This window comes from Sceloporus occidentalis, unplaced genomic scaffold, assembly GCF_023333645.1.
Source record: "Sceloporus occidentalis isolate IW3139 unplaced genomic scaffold, rSceOcc1.0.p SCAF_235, whole genome shotgun sequence".
NCBI lineage: Eukaryota > Metazoa > Chordata > Lepidosauria > Squamata > Phrynosomatidae > Sceloporus > Sceloporus occidentalis.
In genome coordinates, this window is record NW_028317215.1 from 191,495 (window position 1) to 212,599 (window position 21,105).

The 21,105-nt window shown below is 45.4% G+C and overlaps 1 protein-coding gene across 4 annotated transcripts in view; it reads left to right on the forward strand.

Annotated features, from left to right (window-relative positions):
• The first annotated feature begins 2,806 nt into the window (after positions 1-2,806).
• The window catches only part of LOC149276520 (DENN domain-containing protein 2B-like), a 31,727-nt gene continuing 13,428 nt past the window's right edge, over positions 2,807-21,105 (forward strand). The window contains exons 1-10 of one of the 4 annotated variants that reach the window (XM_089503519.1): positions 2,807-2,886; positions 10,147-11,343; positions 11,483-11,619; positions 16,766-16,914; positions 17,921-18,130; positions 19,136-19,232; positions 19,830-19,874; positions 20,115-20,299; positions 20,386-20,495; positions 20,766-20,835. In XM_089503519.1, the coding sequence (XP_089359645.1) occupies positions 2,807-2,886; positions 10,147-11,343; positions 11,483-11,619; positions 16,766-16,914; positions 17,921-18,130; positions 19,136-19,232; positions 19,830-19,874; positions 20,115-20,299; positions 20,386-20,495; positions 20,766-20,835 (2,280 nt within the window). The remainder of the gene's footprint in view (positions 2,887-10,146; positions 11,344-11,482; positions 11,620-16,765; positions 16,915-17,920; positions 18,131-19,135; positions 19,233-19,829; positions 19,875-20,114; positions 20,300-20,385; positions 20,496-20,765; positions 20,836-21,105) is intronic. The other 3 variants (XM_089503520.1, XM_089503522.1, XM_089503521.1) reach the window with 3 other exon arrangements.

Genomic DNA, 21,105 nt, shown 5'->3' on the forward strand with positions numbered 1-21,105 from the left:
ACTTAATAACCAACTTAATAACCAAATCAGTAACCTGCTGGTATGGGCGTGTCCACCTGTATCCCTGCTGGTATGGGCGTGTCCACCTGTATCCCTGCTGGTATGGGCGTGTCCACCTGTATCCCTGCTGGTATGGGCGTGTCCACCTGTATCCCTGCTGGTATGGGCGTGTCCACCTGTATCCCTGCTGGTATGGGCGTGTCCACCTGTATCCCTGCTGGTATGGGCGTGTCCACCTGTATCCCTGCTGAAACTGCCGGCGTCCCCTAGCGCGGCAGTCACATGACCTTACGATTCACAGGGGCGCCGGCCCCCGGAGTGTCCTGCACTTACACCTCTGTGCACCACAAGTAACCGCACCTAGATGGTTAACTCCTGCGCCGTACCAGCTTAAAACCAGAGTACCCGGCAAATGCCAAAATCAGGGGAGGGACGGGCGGGAAAATTTTCTTTAAAATGGTTGCCCCTATAGGCCACGACCCTTCCTTATATACCCCTAAGGGAGGGTAATTACCCCCTCCCTTCTGGCCCCTGCACGTGCCACTAACTTAACACTTTCAGTACCAAAATTTTCCTTAGTCATGCCTTAACCCCTTCAACAGGCCTGACCATGGGTACCTCGTCCGCACTAAATTCATGTGGCCCCTCCGTCCAATTTTTTTCCCCTCCGGGGCTGTTCTTGTCTGTCTGCCCTACAATAGACTGCTCGTTTCTCTCTAACTGCCCTGTGTGCCAGGGGGTATCACAAAGGTCCTGACTGGGTCCTTTCTCTGCTCCCTCCATGTGTGTTTTGTGACGCAGACGTTTGTCGAGTCTTTTTTTGCAACATGCTTTCCGTGCCATTAAGTTGTCCCCAAAGTTCACAATTCTGACCACCAAATTTTACCCAAATGTAGGTAAATAAATACACACTTAGTGGGGTTATATTTCTATTATTGTTATTATTGTTATTTTATTGTTAGTATTGTTGTTTTGTTATTATTTTGTGAAACATTATGGTAAAACATGTAAATATCGCGTAACGCAGCCAAGAAACCCTGCAGAATTGCCGAGCTCTCTGTCCGGGGAGCCGGGCGTTAACGGGTTAATTAGAATTGGCTTTTATAATCATTTGCTTTTATTGATGGCGCTGCCAGTAAACCGGATCCGTCTGTTCTGAGGACGGAACCTTTAATGCAATAACCTTCCTTATACTGAAGCGTAAACGATGGGGAAAAAAATCCAATCAGTAAATTATTTCCTGCAGGAAAGAAAAGATTTCATCTCCCAGATAATTTCACGAATATTCCTTTAATACGACGTGTTTGGGAAACTAAAATACATAAAATAAATAAATAATAAATGTTGTATAGGGGGAATCCATCCACGCCATAGGACGAACTGGGTGACCACGCCCACTCCTCCCATAGCTCCTCCCAAAACGTGGAGCCCCCAGTCAACCTTCTGACGCACATCATGGGAAAAAAAGAAAAATGTCTTTTTTTTTTAAAATATAAAACGTTACTTTTGGCCGGAATATCTCACGTCGGACCTTTCTGAGGCTTCATCTGTTTTGCGTTTTGTCCGTTTGTCACCAAAGCGATTCATTTATTTTGACTTCACGGTATTTTGGGGCTGATTCCGGGAACTCTTCACGTCTGTAACATGCAAGCCCTTATCTGTGTCACACGTGGCCTCAATACGTTTATTTCTTTGGTTTTGTTTAAAGATCTCGCTAACGATGTCCAGAGGGATTTGTGTCTCAACCTCACGGAATCAACAGCCATAAAACAATGAAACGTGTCCATTTCTAAACAAATGTATCAGCAGCTGACTTAGGATGTCATGATTGCTTTAATTACCCTTACATCACCCAGATCGGCCCCTGTCGGCCCGTCTAGTCGCCCGTTCAGCTCTGCTGGGAAGCTGTTCCTCTTATCTACCACCCTTGAAACCTGGGGTCAGCAGAGTGTGGCATTCAGGGCTCCGACATTCCGTTTGTGGATTTAATAACTGAACTTTAGTTCGTACGATAACTGCTCTTCTCCAGGAAGCTCTCGATAAAGGAATTTACTCCCCTTATAAAAATATTAAGCGGAGAAATACATTGAAAATTATAAAGAACTCGAGGTTCAAAGAAATGTGTGGTGCGGGGGAGGGGCGGTTATGCTCTTAAATCTTTATCATATTAGGAGATCCATTCTCTGCTCCCACAACTCAAATGCTTGCCATCTTCTGATATGTCTGAAAACTAATGGATTAAATCTTTTATTTGTTAACCCCTCGCCCCGTTCCCAGAGGGGGTCCTTGCCATGCACCCGTTTCATTATTTAAAAAAAAAAAAAGTTTGTTTTTATTATTAGGTTTTATTTAAGGAAAAATATCGTTAGGTTTTAATTTTGCGAGTCGCAGGCGAGGGCATGAGAGTCCACATTGAGCTCAGATTACCTCGCATGCCCTCACCTGTAACTTTCAAATTTTGCACTGGCCAACAAATTAGGGCTTTCTAAGTTTGAATGTAAGACTCTAGTGTTCCGACAGAATGCTCGGTATCTTAGCGTAGCCACAATCATCCAAACAACCCAAAGGGTCAAAACATTAAATAACAAGTTCTCCGACGCGTTTCTGTTCCCGCAGTCTGAAGGAGACCTTTTGGAGACGGGTCATTGTAGTTTAGGGACCGGGAGAAGCGAGAGGCGGATTTGCGGAGCAGGGATGGGGTGTAAAGGTTGTTGGGTTTTTTGGGAGGAACGCGTTCTAGAATCATCCTTCTGATTTGTGCTCCTGTGTTTCTCACTTTAGCTTCTTCCGTCCACCGAGGGCAGATATGACCATGACGGCCAACAAGATCGCAGCCATCCCTCAGAGAGCGGCCGGGAATAAAATCCCGCGAGATATTCTGGAACGGTAAGGCCGACGGGTTTATTAATCCTCATTCTGGATCCTCTAATAATATCATTCATACATTTCTGCATCGGACGGGATGTTTGCTGCATTATCCACTGTTATCCGCTGTTATCCACTGTTATCCGCTGTTATCCGCTGTTATCCGCTTTTATCCAAGCTGTGTGGGGCTGCAAAGCCTTTGAATCTTTCAGTGTTGGCTGAAGTGTTGGGAGTTAGAGATGCTGTGTCTGGGGCAGGCGGTTGTCTTCCTCTTGATGTGATTTGTGTAGCGCTGTGTAGGCTCTTTTGTGTTTTGTACCCGTTGCACGTGGGTTGTGTTGTATTCGCCGGATGGGTTGTGTAGTCTGCGCAGGTCGGTGTTTTTTCTTTCCCGTGGACTGTTTAAATAGCCTGGAAACTAACACTAGAGGGTCAGAGGCTGAGATGGAACAGAAAGAAGTTTTACTTTACTGAGAGGGTAGTGGATAAGTGGAACAGCTTCCCAGCAGAGGTGGTAGAGGGTAATACAGTGAGGGTATTAAACATGCATGGGATAGACATACGGCTCCTGAATCTAAGACGAGACCAACGACTGATTAAGGTTTGAGTCGTTACAGCAGGAGAGACGAGTGACTAGACGGGGGCCGCTGGGGGCCGATCTGCCTTTCTCTGTTGTAGGTTTTGCTGGTTGTCGTCTTCCGCTCTCACACTATCGTTCTGCGGTTCCCCTCTTTGACCCTCCCGTCCATTGTGTGCTTTGGGAAGAGCCCATTAAACACTTAGCGGTCGGATCGCGTCGAAAGCCTCGCTCCTGGATCGCATCACTAAACGTTCTCTGTGGGAAGCGCGGCTCGTCCAAGACGCGGCTCACACTTTGCCAAAAGGAGGAAACGTACGCTGGGATCTTCAAATGATAAATCAAACCTACAAATAAAGTCTCTAACGCAGTCATTCATCGCAAACCGCCTCCCAGCCCCGATGCCTGTACTAGGCTCCCTCTATGAACATTCCTATATTTTTGTCCTGAATCCAGAGGGTTCAAACGCAGAACAAATAAACTTCCCGTTCGAGAAAAGGATAGAAAATTTTCCCAAATCGTAGCATTATTTTTATCATTATACATCTTCCTGGACTTTTATGTTCGTTGTCACTGTTTCTTATGGGTTATTCCTCCCCAGTACTGAATGGGAGAAAATCATATCGAATGGCACTCGCTTTTAAGCACAACAGCATTTTTTCCTCTATCAGCATTTTCCAGGCTGCGTTCCACGCATTATATAGAATATCGTAAAGGACAAAAGTGCCATATTTACTAAACGGTGCTCTGTGCTACTTCATACAATCTGAAGTTAATAATATCATTGTTTTCATTTTAACTCATTAGAGGATGGTTTGTGCTGTGAGTGGAGGATTTCCTTTTTTTAAACCTCAAGTGATCATGGGAAAAAAGCCCAGTTAATTTGGGGAAATATAACCCCGATTAGGGTTACAGGTGTCCCAAAAACCCAAAGCACCCAAAAAGCTATAAAGTTAAAGAAGGCAAGTTTTATAGAAACTGAAATTAAAAAAAGCTTTTTAAAAATTGTCAGTGTGATTTTTATACGTAATGATCTAACATTTAGCAAGGTCCTCAGCAGGTGCTGGAGCGTGCTAGCCTCAGCGGTCTCCTTTAAAACCATTCTTTAACTATTGTTTTGAGACACTAGGCTTTGAATCCCTCGAGCAGGAAGTTTTTTATGAGCCAAAGCTACGAAAAGACACAATAGCCAGACGCGGCGTTACTTGGCGGACAAAGTGCCGGGGCCGGTCGCCTAAATACAGACACAGCGGAGCTTCGGCGTGTTTGGGTTTGGGGGAGGATGCCTCACCCCGGGCTCATCCGTCACAGGTGACCAAGTAACCCAAATAACCGACACCAGACGCTTTGCGACAGCGCATCAGGGGATGGAGAGATTTACTGCTTTATTATTTATTGTTTTATATATCGCCATCATAATCCGCAGCGCTGTACAAAGAGTAAACAGCACCTAACAAGCAATATATAACATAACAGAAACAAGGAGTCTGGCGGGCCCTGCGCACAGGAGCTGACAATCAGGGCTGGCCCAAGGAAAAATGCCGCCTGGGGCGAATTTTAAAATGCCAGCCCCCCCCCCTTATCTACCCTTCCTCTCCCTCCGTCCCTGCTGCCCCCCCCCCCTGTACTTCCCTTTCAGCAGTCCTGCGGCGAGTCTCCCTGTTTTGTCCCGGTGCCGGCTTGTAATGCTGAGCGCCGGAAATGAGGTCATCTTCCAGCACTCAGCATTACAAGCCGGCACCGAGACCCAACAGGGAGACTCGCCGCAGAGGAGAGAGAGAGGGGCGCCGAGCGGGTACTGACAGCTTGGTAACCGAAAACCACTCGGCGCCCCTTTCTCTCTCTTTCGCTTTAAAAAAAAAAAAGGGCTTGCCGCCCCTTCAAAAGTGCCGCCTGGAGCGGTTGCCCCACTCGGCTCCATTGTCGGGCCGCCCCTGCTGACAATCTATATTTAAGTTTAGTGTTTAAATAAACTGCGGATCCTGTAGTCGGGGTTCCAAATCCTTTGCAACAAAGTAACAGCCGACGTCAAGTATCAATACCCGGGTAACTATATATATATATATATACACAGGCTCTGTCTGTCTGTCCTATCTATCTATCTATCTATCTATCTATCTATCTATCTATCTATCTATCTATCTATCTATCATCTATCTATCTATCTATCTATCTATTCTCTATCTATCTATCTATCTATCTATCTATTCTCTATCTATCATCTATCTATCTATCTATCTATCTATCTATCTATCTATCTATCTATCAATCATTATCTCTCTCTCTCTCTCTCTCTCTATGTCTGTCTGTCTGTCTCTGTGTTACCAGTAAATCATGGCTATATGTACGGATGGGGCAAAAGCCAAGCCTGTCACTTTAACTGCCCCCGTGCATCAATGAGTTAATCTTTAAGACGCTGGGAATATAAAGGTATGGAGTATAAGACGCTGTGGAAGTATCCGCCCTTTGGCAGGCTTCCCCGTTGGGACTTTCTTCCTGCAGGTATTAAGTGAGACGAGGGCAGATCCGGAGGTGATTCCAATCCCCGGGTGACGGTACGGAGAGGGGCTGAGAAAACCGGAAGGGATCAGCTGTCTGGGTGGGGGGGTGAGGCCAGATTTTGGGTCGCAGAGCAATGGTCTGACACGTGGGACCTTATTATACGAGACTCAGGTGAGTGCATATGAGGGGGAGAGAGGGCTTGGCCCACGGGGGTGTATACAAGGAGTTAATTGCGCAGTGCGTGTTATGGGGACGGTGGGTGTATAGAGTGGTATTTAAAGAGTTAATTGCGCAGTGCGTGTTATGGGGTCGGTGGGTGTATACGGGGGTATTTATACAGTCTCCAGGTGTGTTGTGTGCAGGTGTACGGGGAGTTGCCGGCTACGGCCTGCACAGGTACCTGGAATAAATAAATATATAAATAAATATAACGTAAAATGTCGAAATAAAGCGGGAATTCATCTCCCTGCATAGCGGGGACAGACGTGCAAAAAAATGAGTACTGTGGTTCGGGTGGAAATCTCTTTTTGAGGAACATCTGGGAATCGGGTTTTATCGTTAATATCATTATTTATTTATTTATACTGCGACTGGACACGTAAAACGAGTCCATTATCGTGGAATTATGGTGGAAATGCATTAACCCCGTATGAACGGAGTGTGTTTGAGGGCGTCTGGAAGGGCGCGATTTCAGGGCGTTTCTCGGGAAAATACATTCTGGGTGAGAACGGTCCAATCATTTATGGAAAAAAAAGAGGAGAAAAGCTTGGCTTTGTGCTTAGTTGCTGTTTCTTTACTTTGTCGATGAGGACGGGGTGTTTGGGTTCTGCTGGTGCCGGGGCGGACGGCCTCGTCTTCTCGCAATGGATTTGCCCCCCTGCGCGTTTTACCATGTGAAGCCGCCGTCGGCAGAGCCGTCGCCTGCGTTATTCTGCGAGGCGGGAGGCTCCAAGCTCGGGATTTGACAGACAGCGAAGAGACGGGGGATTTGGTGTTCTTTAGTTTGGTGGGAAAACAAAACATTTGGGAACTTTTACTTAACGACAACCAATCATTGAGATATACTTACCCGTCCATCCGCGGCCGCCCATCCGTCAGCTGGGGGTCTGGGGGTCGCAGTTCATATAACTCTTGGGTGTCGAGCGAAAGTCTCGGCTGCTGATCCACGACGAGGGCTGTTTGACGACCTGTTTAGTAGAGAAGTCCCTGACAATTGGCCACGATTATCCGACTCACCGGTGATTATTACAGATACTTTCTGATATCTCCCGGCATTACTTGCAGCTCACGGAGGGGATCTCAAGATTCGGAGACCAGCCGACTGCGCGTTTACCCGGCTCCGTCGCCTGGAGTTGAGGAAACCGTATTATTAGATCTTGAAAATTGCATTTAAATGACCCAAAGTGCGCTGCTGGGAATGAAAACATTAACTCTGTCCCCTTGGATATAAAACCAATCAATGGGATACTGGAAGAGTCACCGTAGTGTGCATTCCGCAATCATCCCAACCCATCCTGAAGGCTTCCTGTACCGCAGGCCGACCATCCAAAAACTCAACGTATAATAACCGAGATAGATCCGGACTGGTAAATTAGAACTATTACGCAGCAACCACAACTCCTGCTTGAGTACAGGTGAATCAGTAGTAGGTGTTCAGTAGGGTTTCCATGAGGACACGGACCTCGTGGCCACAACCAGTCACTCCTCACCAAGCGTCACCTCTATGGGCTGCTAAAGTGTCTCTGGCTCATCTAGGAAGCTAAGAATGCGTTTTTTTGGGGGGGAGAATTCCATGAATTGGGCCATTAAATAATAACAACAATAAATAAAGGAGCCGCAAAGGGTTGTCGCAGATCCTTACACGGAGAAGATGCCTCCTGCCTCCAGTATTTACCATATTAGCTCAGAAGCGGCTCCTTGCTGTAGACGTTCCTCGGCACCGGCGAGGCAGCCTTCAGTCTGGCACCCCGTCAGGAGCCCGACGCGACCCGCGGCATCCGTCTGTTTACACCCCATCAATTCACGTGGCAAAGTGCTCTATTCACTAAGGCGCTCTTGGCCCGCCTGGTGGTTTCTAACCCTTTCAGAACCAAAGCCTGGAGACAGCCGGCCCCTACTGCGTCTCCATCGTCTCACGTCCTAGACATGCCCCAGGGGCCGCTAATCTTTTAATAGAGATGCGTTTGAGGCGTTAAGTACCTGCGAAGTACGCTTTCTTGTGCTTAAGGCTTTTTAAGGCATTGCTATGCGCGGCCGGGAGGTTCGTGGAGCGCAGACCTGACCCGTTATGTGTCACAGCTGCTTTTTGTTTCCCTCCAGAAGTTCTGACGATCTCTGCAAGGAACTGGCAGCTTCTTTCGAGAGAGAAAAATGCGAGAGAAGGGAATACAAGGAGTGTACGGGTTACAATAGAACAAGTGGGCCATGTCTTCTAAACAAAGCTCCGAGGCACACGTGGTACCCTACCACTACCCACTGTGGCATGGGGCTTTGGGTGCTTTGTACAAAGGGGTCCCAAACTCCCACCAAAGTCCTAAACCCGTAGAATAGATCATAATATGCATTGAAATTTTAGTAGCTTTTATATTGTACTTTATGTTTTTCTACTTATTTTTATTCTCTGGGCATTGTGCCGACATAACGGAACGTAAAGGGTTAAAAGTACGTTTTATTTTAATGTACAGAAACGTATTCCGTAATCCCTGGTTATTAAAATGTAACGAGCGACACATTGTAACGCCGGCTCTGACCTCCCGGAGAGACGTCTGTCATAACCATGAAACGATGGCGGATTGTGAGAGTTGTAGTTTATCAAAGCGCAGATCGCACCAGATTATTATTTTTATAATTGATGTAGACCAAACTAAAAAAAAACATATTAAAAAAAATTAAGTTACCGGGAAATTTGGTGTTTGTCTTAAATTGTTCCTTTTTGATGTTTTTGGAATTTTGGGCTTCCTATTTTAAATCTTTACGTGGCGTTTATATAAATAGTCGCCTTCCCAATATTTTTGGTCGTTGGGTTGAAAACGTTTGGCGGGTTCCAAAGTTCAAGCTTTAAATGCACCGAGGGAGCGCGAGATATTTGTTTTTTTTAAATGGTTGCCATGTAAATAGGGTTATATATTTGTCTTTGACTTGAAAGCTAAAGATAACGTTTGGCGGACATTTCTGATAGCGTTAGGGAAATATTTATTCTACATCGAATATCTTCCATTTCTAGTTGGCCCTTCGTGTTCTTTACCATCAGAGTAGATACGGCCCTTGATAATATGTAGCAATTTATAGATCACCTGATACAATCATCAAAATACTTTTATTTAACCTCAGATTCGGATAAATGTGTTTCATGCCTACTCCAGCGATAAAGTTTTATGTCTTCTAATTGGGGAAATCATGAAGGTAGATATTCTGGTGGCCTTCAAGGCAGGTTCTCCATGTCTAGAACCTGCTCATCAACAATGAAACGACAATCTATGGTGAAATGTGACCACGGTTTCCTATAAGACATACTGTATATATATATATATATATATATATATATATATATATACATACACTTAAACATGGGTCTATTTAAGGAGGTGATCAGTGAGGCTAAGTCTCGTCAACCTTTCTGACCACACGGTCATCCGCATCTTCATGGGAATGGAGGTCTACCAAGAAGTAATAGTTCATCTTTTAATTGCCGTGGCAATAACATTCCTTTTGTCAGAATGAGGAATTCCATCTGAATTGTGGACCAGAATTTGTTGACTCCACTTTAATCCTCGTTCCTCCTCTTTTGTATTATTCTGCCCACTTTGACCTTGTGCTTTGACCCCTACTTTGCTCCAAAGTTAAACGCTAACACCACTCCGTTTCCTGGGTCAATCACACACGACCAGGACCCAAAATATTGATTGCCGTCCAACTTTTAAGCCCTTCCAAAGTTCAGAGAGCCGCTTGCATTTAAGCAAATGCGGGAACGATATATCTCCCTGCTTCATGCAGCCAGTCCTCTGACGCTGGACATAAAGAAGGGACTTTAAAGGTGATATCGCTAAGAAGCCAACATTTTAAAAGAAAGGCAATAATCAGACTGTTTTTATGTTTAGCGAGTGAAGGGATCGGAACGATTTCCGCTGTTGACTTGATGGAGTGCTAAATTTGACTTTTTTGGGTGTTTTCATTTAATTTCTTTATTTTTTTTTAATTTTCAGATCTCAGTCCGTGTCGCCGCCACCTGTTTTGTCTCCAGTCCGAACACAGTCGTACCCCCTGAGCGACAGCGAAGAGTTCTGCAAAACCGGGAGACTGCCCCATATACCCAGCACCAAGCTGGTTATTAAAGACTGGACGCTGAGAGGGTCAAACCTACAGGACCCCCGAGTGTCGGCCGCCGACTCTTCCAACCATCTCCTTAAGTCGGTCAGCGTCGCCTGTCTGGATAAAAGACTGTCTGTGTTTAAAGGTCCCAACCAAAAAGAAAATGCCCCGGAGAATAAGGACAGCGATGTGATTGGCAACTGGCAGCTCAGTAGGAGCACGCTCTCTCTGGGGTCCGCTGCCAACCAGCGCAGCCGACCCCACAACAGGAACCCCGTGCGCTCCCAAGCTCTTGACATTAAGAGGAAGATTTCAGAATGGGAATGCAGAAGGGACTCCGCTCCCAGGCTCAGCTTGTTCGTGGACAAAGTCGACCAAGGAGACAAGTCTACCAGTGAAGGATGTCCCAGCATGCTGGCGTCGCCATGCAGTGAGAAGACGTTCGACTTCAAGGGATATCGGAGAATGAGCAGAACATTTTCGGATTGCTCCTACCCAGAGACAGAGGAGGAGGAGGCTTTGGATCGAGACTCGCTGCACAGGTTTGAAAGGAGGTCGAGTAGGACGGAACCGGCCAATGCTTTCATCAGAGGGCACTCGAGGAAAGAGTCTTCTGCTGTACTCAACAGAATCCAGAAGATCGAGCAGGCCTTGAAGGAGAATCCAGGGATGGGCCTCCCGCAGCTGCCGAGTAGTTGTTACAGCGTCGACACCGGGAGGAAAAGGTCTGTGACGTCGGGTACTCTTGACCTTCTTAATGACTCTGTGACTAGCAGTAAAAGTGGGAATGTAGATATTATAAGCGAACAGGAGAATTTTATGGAAAAAAATGCCAGAACAAAACAAGGGAATATTTCAAACTCTAATGGTTCCGGTGCTGTTCCGGAGAGCCCCGGGGCCGAGGTCAATCCTGTCCCCAAACCCAAACGAACCTTTGAGTACGAAGCTGATAAAAGTCATAGAAACACATCCAGCAGCGGGGCGCCATCTTCTCCCTCACCAGTTTCCCCGCCACCCCTTCCATCCACCCCCGCACCTCCAGTCACCAGGAGACCAAAGAAAGAGGGGCATCGGAAGGCATCCCAAAACAGGTAAAATATTCTCGACTGGTTACAATAATGCAGGAAAGGGGGCTCCTGTGCCGCGGCGCACGTTCCTTCGCCAGGAACCGTCTTATGTTTTCCTATTAAGTCTCTTAATATTTGGATTTGTGTCCCCTTCTTTTTCTAGAAAGTCTCTAGAATTTGAGGATGCTTCAAGTGTCCCGTCCCTGTGCCCCCCATCACCTGTAGAAAACGGTACGGAGAAAAAGCACCGGTCTAGTTCTAAAAGCACTTTAGAAGATAACACTTATGAAGACATTGTAGGTAGGAGGCTGATCTATACCTGCGCATGTCGTATGCATATTAAAACTTCTAGGACTCGTGCCTTTTATGATGGGGAAAGAGGGAGGAGTAATCTTATTGGCTCTTTGGCTTTGGCCAATTGGAATACTACTTGCTTTTTCAACATGGTCACCGACCAAATAAGCTTAGACAACAAGTCTGGTGCAAAAAAACAGATTTCTTTGGGGGGGGGGGAAAGAAAATTCACAAAAATGGCACAATTCCCAAATATTTATGTAGATATTTAAACTTCCACAACTGTGCTTTTCCTTATAAAGTGATCTAAAGTATTACTTAATTAATTTAGGGTCCGATAAGACGTAAATAAGGCAGCTCCGTTGTCCCATAAATTAATATTTTGAAAATGATTTCCCAGATATTCTAGAATAAAAAAAACAGCTATATATGAAATGCGGGGGTTTTCTGGGATTGACCTGGCTTTAGAAGAGGATAATGAGAGTTGTATTCTATTGTAAGATAAAAAGTCCTTAATTTCCCTTATTTCAGAATAGAATTTTAGTTGTGAGATTTTGGATATCTCCATAAAGATATATTTTTAAAGAAAGGAGATCAAAAGAAAGAAAATACATGAATGAAGTAGCGTCCAGTTTCGGTACCTCTTTCACAAATAAAACAAGAGACACTTCTTTATTTCAAAATTTTATTAACGTCAGAATGGAATTATTTGTCCGCGGTGCGGACTTAAACACCTCAGCACCGCGACACTCAACCTTTATTAATATGTCATAAAGTGTCAAATATTATAAACACAACAAATTTGACACAACATATATCAATAATTATTGTCAAAACGAAAGACAACATAACCAATTGTAACCATTAATAACCAAATTAATAGCCTGCTGGTATGGGCGTGGCCACCTGTATCTCTGCTGGAACTGCCGGCGTCCCCTAGCGCGGCAGTCACATGACCTTACGATTCACAGAGGCGCCTGCCCCTGGAGTGTCCTGCACTTACACCTCTGTGCACCACAAGTAACCGCACCTAGATGGTTAACTCCTGCACCGTACCAGCTTAACCAAACCAGAGTACCCGGCAGAGCCAAAAATTAGGGGAGGGATGGGCGGGAAAAATCTCTTTGAAAATAATTGCCCCTATAGGCCACGACCCTTCCTTATATATCCCCCAGGGAGGGTAATTACCCCCTCCCCTCTGGCCCTGCACGTGCCTCCAAACTTAACTCCTTCCGTGCTAAAATTTCCGCTTAGTCATGCCTTAACCCCTTAAACCGGCTTGACCATGGGTACCTCGTCCGCACTACATTCATGGGGCCCCTCTGTCCAATTCTTTCCCTCCGGGGCTGTTCTTATTCTGTGTTATTTTGGGGTAGATGTTTTAATTCTATCCGTTTCTGAATCTTTTTTCCATTACTTTTTCTTTGTAGTCAACAGAAAAATAAGAATAATATTATTACCTTTGGAATTCTAAGCTCTGAAAGATTTCTGTCACTAATTTTATATAAATGGCAGGCGTTTCGGTGCCCAATGAGAGCCTCTGCTTTCTGCGTTGGGTCCTACAGACAATTGCCTTGGCTTACTATTGGCTGAGAGACGGTCCGTCGGGACAGGATAGGCGGATGTGACGTGTTTTTGTGTTACTATTTTCCTTCCTGCTTAAATATGTCATTTTTCTAGTCATTAAAATAAATTGTTTGGGCATTTAAGATTGTAAACGACTGTCCATTTTCCGTTGTTGAAATAATGAAAAAGAAAATATAAATTTCATTTTGAAAGGTTTAAGATGGGATCACCGGACAAATAAAATTTGGGGTCGGAAATCATAATTCCGGACACTTTCTCCTGGGAATCAGGAGATCTGGCCACACTATCGTGTGACCATTTGGATCCAACAGCTCTACTGTCCCCCCGCCACGGACTGTGAAATAATAATAATAAAAAAAGGAAAATATAGATATTTTCAACATCAATTTGTCTTTAAATTAGAGCGGATTTCCTCGCGGGAAGTAAAGCACATGTTCTGAATTAAACAGAAATACGCCTGCATTTGGGGCCCTTAGGTGCTATCCCGTCCGGAGCCCCCGTTTGAGTCTCAGTCGCCCCAGATTCCCATCCAAAGACGGATTTAAATGCCGGGCTGGAGATGTTATGGAAGAGCGCATTAAAGCCTTAACCCTGCAGACAGCGTGATCTTTATATGCAGGGTGGGTGAGGGGTGGGACTAGGTGGGGAAAAGGGTTCAGTTGTAGGTGGGGCAGATGACTAACCCCACCCAAAGCCACACCCACAAAATGCCTGGAGAGCAGCTTCTGTTGAGTAATGGGTTCTCTTGTACATCGGATCCTGTTACCCCGCCGCAGGTTACCCGGACGATCCCGGGTGAGGCGGTTCCGCAGCTTATTGCCCTCGAGATGGCATTTTGTTTTTGCTGGAAGACGGCGGCCGCGGTAAAACTTGGCAGAAGCTGAGCTGCCGCTGGAAATTTGTTAGATGTATATTTTCCTTGTTCAGCTGTTTGGCTCGTATTCCAGCTACATGCACCGCAGCATTTAACAGGAACAAGTCGTCGGCTGAGAGCACCTGCCGGCGCGTTCCACTAAGCGGAAACGATTAGAGAGTTATTAGGATTAGATTATTATACGTGACTTTAAAGTACGTTTATTCGCCGTTTTAAACTAAAAGAGATCCAAAGGGCTGACCCTACAGAGAATTCGGAGCTGAGAGTCAACGTACCGAGACCCGTCCGGCCCCTGTCCGGCCCCCGTCTAGTCGCCCGTTTCTCCTGCTGTAAAGACTCAAACCTTAATCAGTCGTTGGTCTCGTCTTAGATTCAGGAGCCGTATGTCTATCCCATGCGTGTTTAATACCCTTACTGTATTACCCTCTACCACTTCTGCTGGGAGGCTGTTCCACGTATCTACCACCCTCTCAGTAAAGTAAAACTTCCTTCCCTTCCATCTCAGTCTCTGATCCTCTAGTGTTAGATTCCGGTCTCGTGTTGTAACTTTTCTCCTGCTTTGAAATAAATTTCCCTTCTGTCTTTTGTTAATCCTCTCTCTCTCTCTCTCTCTTCTCTGCCTGTCTTATCTCTCTCTTTTCTCTCCTCCAAGCTATTTCCATCCAAGTGTTTTTTTAATCATTTTACCCAATTACCTTTTTTTGTGACCCCAAGTGGTCGGGGTGAAGTCCCAACAGAGGAGACGGAGAGCGTTACTCCTTATCACAGCGAACTGGGCGTCTCGGGGTTTTTCTGATTAAACAGATTTGGGAAATAGAAGCACAAAAGGGTTGAATCCGCCGACGGCGAGAACTGTCAGAATAAAGCAAAGATGCGTAAAATGACACAATCATTCACGTAAGAAGAAGAAAAAATAACGACTGTTCATCTTTTTCATCCTCTGACATTGTGACCTAAACGGGAAAAAGTGTGGTTTATTCCCAAAATGGAGAGGTTTATATAAAAAAAACAAAACAGTTTAGTCATCTCTTCTTACAAGTCACGTGGCTGTAAAGCAGCTTGAGCCGCGATCGTGCCAAACGCCCGCAGATCTCACAGTTGCTCAATCACAGGTTTATTCTGTGACGGCGCGGTGCGAGAGCGCTTGCTGAAAGCTTTATCACAATTCCCGTTTCACACTTTTTTTTTTCCTCTCGAGCCGTTTTTTTGTATGAATCATGCTTTTTAATCTGGGGTGAAATGTTCTGGTCTTTATCTATGTACGTAGATCGGCATTAATCGGGTAGAACGCGTCGGAGCCGTTACCTGTAACCTGATCTCGGCACAAACCCAAGTCTTTAAAGAAAGTCAGATTTTTATTAACGCTTCTGGAATCCCCAAAATCCTGCATTCCGTAAACTTCAGTTCTAGAATGTTTCAGAATCGTATCGGATAAAATTAGAACCAGAAAGGATGGAGACAAACGATATGCACATGTAGAATGTATCCAGAGCCAATAAGTCATTGTATCTGTCCGGTCTTGTTGCAGAAGTTGTTGCTCAATCTAAGAAATGCTACTTCCTCTTGAAAAAAATACAATTTTGTGAATTTATAAGACGCAAAGGTTTAAAATATTACAAATAGTACCACGAGCTTCTCTGCAATTCCCACCACACAGCGGCTACAGCTTATACCCGCAACGTACATTACAGTTCAAAAGTTTGGGGTCACTCAGCTGTTTTCATGGAAACAAGGAGATTTCTGGCTGTAACATAATTACAAAAGGGGTTCTAACCATCAATTAGCCTTTTAAACTTAAGCTTGGATCAGTGAACACAACGTGCCATTGGAACACAGGAGCGATGGGAGTGAAAAAGGAGTGATGGGAGTGACAAAGGGCCACTGGAACACAGGAGTGATGGGAGTGATAAAGGGCCATTGGAACACAGGAGTGATGGGAGTGATATAGGGCCATTGGAACACAGGAGTGATGGGAGTGATAAAGGGCCATTGGAACACAGGAGTGACGGGAGTGATAAAGGGCCATTGGAACACAGGAGTGGAATTTTTTTCATCAAAATTTGTTGATCACAGCACCATTTTGCATTCGGATTCCCCTCCCCCTTGATTTCTAACTACCCCACTTCCCATGGTCCCACTAGTAGATCCGGGGGTAATTATTACTAATGTTACCCGGGACTTTCCTTCTGCAAAAAAAATGTAAGGAGCATTTTCGGTATAAATAAAAATAAATAAATAAATGAATAAATAAATAATGCAAAACAAAAACTGGAGATTCTGTAAAAGAGCCAAGAAACCTGAAACCCCCCCCACCTCCTTCCATTAAATTCATTAAAAATGAAACTTTTTCAAGAAAATAACCAGCCTGCGGCTCAGGAGGGGTTAACATGCTTTATTTTACGAGAATACTGTACTAGATATTTGAACGTTTACCCAGCTGGTAACTCTCAGTAGCGGGTCTCGGGAATTTTTTTCTTGTCTGGAGTGCATGTATGCGTTAGAAAGAAAAAAAAACTAAAAAAAACCTAAAAAAAAAACAAAACCCTGATCGTCGAAATCCTTGCCAGATTCCAGCTGCGGAGCGGAGAATGAGTCACGCTGGAATCTGAGGAGATTTGGAGCTCTCGACGAGTTCACATGATTTTATTCCTTCTAAACCAGTATCTGTTTCTCCTTCTTCCTAAAAACAAGGCGAATCGCCCAAGGAAAACCCCTACGAAGATGTGGACCTGAAAGGACGACATTCGGGTCGAAAGACCCAGCCGTCGGCCGACGTCTCTTTGGAACCGGCAAACAGGATGTGGCGGCTGCACGACAGGAAGTACACGACACCTACGCAGGTAGACCCTCATGTTTTATGATCCCTCCGTTAGCCTTCAGAGAGTCGAGGGAAACAAGGACAAAGCAGAGGATTTAGAACCCGGCCGTAGATATCCGTTACCGACCGAAAGACTCATTATTACTTTAAAACTCAATGTTTTTTAAAATGTTTTCATTTTTTTTTACTTAAATGGCCTCTCACTTGGTCCGTTGTGAGATTTTCACTAACAATCCGAACGTTATAAAACGACAAATTAAACTGGGAATTAAAAATAGAAACTCTTGCAACATTTTTGTTGCAAATCCAATTATTGCATGAAAAACAAATTTCCTGAATTCTACAAGATTTATAGTGATTTCTTGCCAGTGAATAAAGTGTTTGCCCTGACAGCTGATTAGCATTTTGTCCTCACTTAAAAGTTAAGGGATTTTTTTTTTTTTAAATGAGATATAAGCTTTTCTAAAACATAGTAAAATAATGGCCAATGGTTCATTATCAGAAATACACGACCATTCAAAAGTTTGGGGTGACATCCATTTTCTTGTTTTTGAAAGAAAAGCAGATTTTGTCCTTTAAAATAACATGAAGTGGATCGGAAATCCAGCGCAGACGGGGTTAATGCTGTAAATGACTATTGTAGTTGGAAACGGCTGTTTTTTAATGGAATCTCTTCATTGGCGTACAGAGGCCCTTTATCACTCCCATCACTCCTGGGTTCCAATGGCCCTTTATCAGTCCCATCACTCCTGGGTTCCAATGGCCCTTTATCACTCCCATCACTCCTGGGTTCCAATGGCCCTTTATCACTCCCATCACTCCTGGGTTCCAATGGCCACTATTCCAAGTTTAAGTTTAAAAGGCTAATTGATGGTTAGAAAATGAGTGACCCCAAACTTTTGACCGGTACTGTACATTTACACAAACTGACGGATAAAGGTCACCCATGCCTGGTGCCACAAAGCTTTAGAATCCATAAAATGTAACTCTTTCTTAACTCAAGTTTGTTGGTGTGTTTATTTCCGAAGACGCCCTCTAAAGCCAGCAGCCAGTCGCTAAGGATCGGAAGTGCCCCTGAGCGCAAACACCGCGTGCCCCGGCTTCCTAAACGCCACAGCCACGATGACATGCTGCTCCTCGCCCAGCTCGCCATACCGCCTTCACCCTCCAGCCTCAACGAGGACAGTCTAAGCACAACCAGCGGCCTCCTGGCCCGGCGAGCACGGCGGATCCCCAAGGTAAGCCGTTCCTTAATGCTAGATTTCCATTTAATGATTAAATGGGGGATTAGAAGCAGTAGAGAGGATACTGAATGCGGTATATCATCGATATATCCTCTGAGCTGCGCGGCCCTCACCTGCAGTGTTAATCTCTGTAACTCGTTTTATTATATTTTTTTATGTTAACGTTGTAAATGTAGCATTTTTATTACAGCAGACCTTTTTTATATTCGACTGGAACTCCATACTTTGTAAACCTGAATACAATCTGTTACTTAAGCTGCGATCTTTAGCACTGAAAGGGTTAAATAGGTAATTTCCAGTTTTATAAAGGGGTTTTATTCACACACATTTCATAATCCGGCGCTATCCTATTTCAGTCTGCAACTAGAAACCCAGAACCCGCCGGCAGATCGGCCCCCATTCGGCCCCCCGTCCAGTCTGCCTGTTTTTCCTGCTGTAAAGACTCAAACCTTGATCGGTCGTTGGTCTCGTTTACCCTTAATGACCGAACGAGATCAAAGCCCTCCGCGCGCTCGCTTACAGGCGGGACCTGCTAATTGCTGCGCCCGGGGCCCTTTAAACAAAGGAAACGAAATATCTAAACATGGTGCTTCCCGCCGCGGTGCCTGCGAGTGATAACCCCGCCGGTCCGACGCAGAAATGAAACAGTCGCAGAAGTGCTGACAAGCAGGAGACTTTCATCTGTAAAGCTTTCCAGCGCTCGGCTTCCTCTGCCGTGGAGCGATCCCCGCGCCGTTACAAAGTAGCCGGGTGATCCCTTTGGTCTGTCCTGCTTATCGAGCTCCTCCTGATCCACTTAGGAAACTTTTTTCTTAGACTGCGATTTTAGGGTATTTTATGATTTTAGGGTTTTGTTTATAAGTTTGATCCAAAAATCAAAGAAGACCGTGTTTCGGAACTCATCAAACCGGTCCAAGAGGCAGTCTGTATCAGTCTCGGGTCTTTGTGGCAGGGGCTGCGCCAGATGAAGTTAAACCGCATTTCCTTTTCCCCGCGCAGCTTGTACAAAGAATAAACTCCATCTACAGCGCAAAACGAGGCAAGAAGAGACTCAAAAAGCTGTCTATGACCAACCTGGAGACTGCGTCTTTGCGAGGTACGTTGACGGCATAACTCGTGTGACTTCTGCGCCGTTGCGGATCAGAGAGCGTCTTCCTCGGATTCTTACTCTATAGCCGGTTGGTTCAGAGGAGAGGAGACGAGTTACCAGATGTCACCGTAGAGAGCGCTTGTTACGGAGGTCATTCGAGGAATATGTCGGCAGTGGGTGGCCAGCAGGTGACCCTCCTGCTGCAGCGATGGCTCCCTGCCTGTTGGCCCCTCTGGACTGGTAGACAATGTCTGCCCAGTTTCCTCCGCTCCTTCGAGGGCAAACTAAACCAATATTATCCAAAGTCTCCATATTCACCAATCCTGGAATCTCTTTAACTCTGCTCTGTTTCCAGTGACAGCTATCGGTATTTGTAACAATTATAATTTGAATCTTTTCCGTTATTATTTGTGGTCGGGCCGCCTTCTTTACCCTAATCCCGAAACGCTCAGAAAAACAATTAACAACTTTATGGATTTTTTTTTTTTAATTGGGAAATTTACACATTATGGGATTTTACGAAACTCTTCATTCTGTTGCATTCTAGAACTTTTATTATAAGTTTTAACTTAAAATCATTTATTTATCATATTTTCCCCGCAGACGATAACAGTGAGAGTGAAAGCGACTCGGATGACAGATTTAAAGGTACGGTTTGTCTCTGTCCAATCAGTGCGCAGATATCGTCTGGATACTGAGGACGCTGATACATTTTAACCCATATTTTAGACATTTTTAGGCTCAGGAATTCAACATTGATTTAGTCATTTGTGGGGTTGCCTAACCTCTAGAGAGCCGGTAAAGGGGGCAGCGGTGACCTTTACTCAGTGAGTGACAGCGAAAGTTTCATGAAATGCGATATCCGAGTGTTTGTTGCATTCTCCGCAGCGCATACCCAGCGCCTCGTCCATATTCAGTCCGTGCTGAAGACGGCGCCGAGTTACCGCACCCTGGAGCTGGAGCTCATTGAGTGGCAGGAACGGGAACTCTTTGAGTATTTCGTCGTGGTGTCCATGAAGAAAAAGCCTTCCAAAAACACGTACACCCCTGAGGTCACCTACCAGTTCCCGAAGGTATGCTTCGGCTCGTATCGATGCGATGAAACGCGTTACCCCGCTGCTATCCTTCCTGTTTTCTCACGACGCTCCTCTGATCGCAGCTAGAGAGGCCGACCAAGCAGGTCCGGGAAGCCGAGGAACGTCTGAAGGCCATTCCCCAATTCTGCTTCCCCGACGCCCGCGACTGGCTGCCTGTGTCTGAGTATAACAGGTATAGGACTTGGATGTTCCTTTTCCTCCCCGATTTCCCTCCTGCGCTCCGGCTGCCGCTTCCACGGGGCTGGCGAGTCCGGACAAAGAATGAAAGTATTTGAGAAAGTAGCTGCCAACGGCATGCGGCGAGGAGAACGACTATAACTCGGCAAGCGGCCATTATCTGGAGGGCAGGGGGTTAATACCCGGCTGTAGGACGTGCCCCTCGGTAATAGGGATTATAGGCATTATAGTGCTTTGTGTTTTACAATCCTCTCTTTTCTTTCAGCGAGACCTTCTCTTTCATGTTAACCGGAGAAGATGGCAGCAGGCGGTTTGGATATTGCCGACGGCTGCTGGTAAGGCAGGAAGAAGATGATGCCTCTCTGGCTTCGGAGAGGTTCTGTTTCCTAAAGTTTGTAGCTACTGAGGGTTAACTTGATCCACGTGGAGTTGGCTCTGGTTGAGGGACTCGTGGGTAGATCAGGAAATGTCCACTCCATGTCGCGGTGCAAGAAAGGCCGCCTGCGCCTTCACACAACATGCCACAGACACTTTGGGTGGAAATACTGCATTTTATGTAAATATTCTGAGGGGCAGAAAGTGGGGTTTTCTGCCGTATTAAGAAT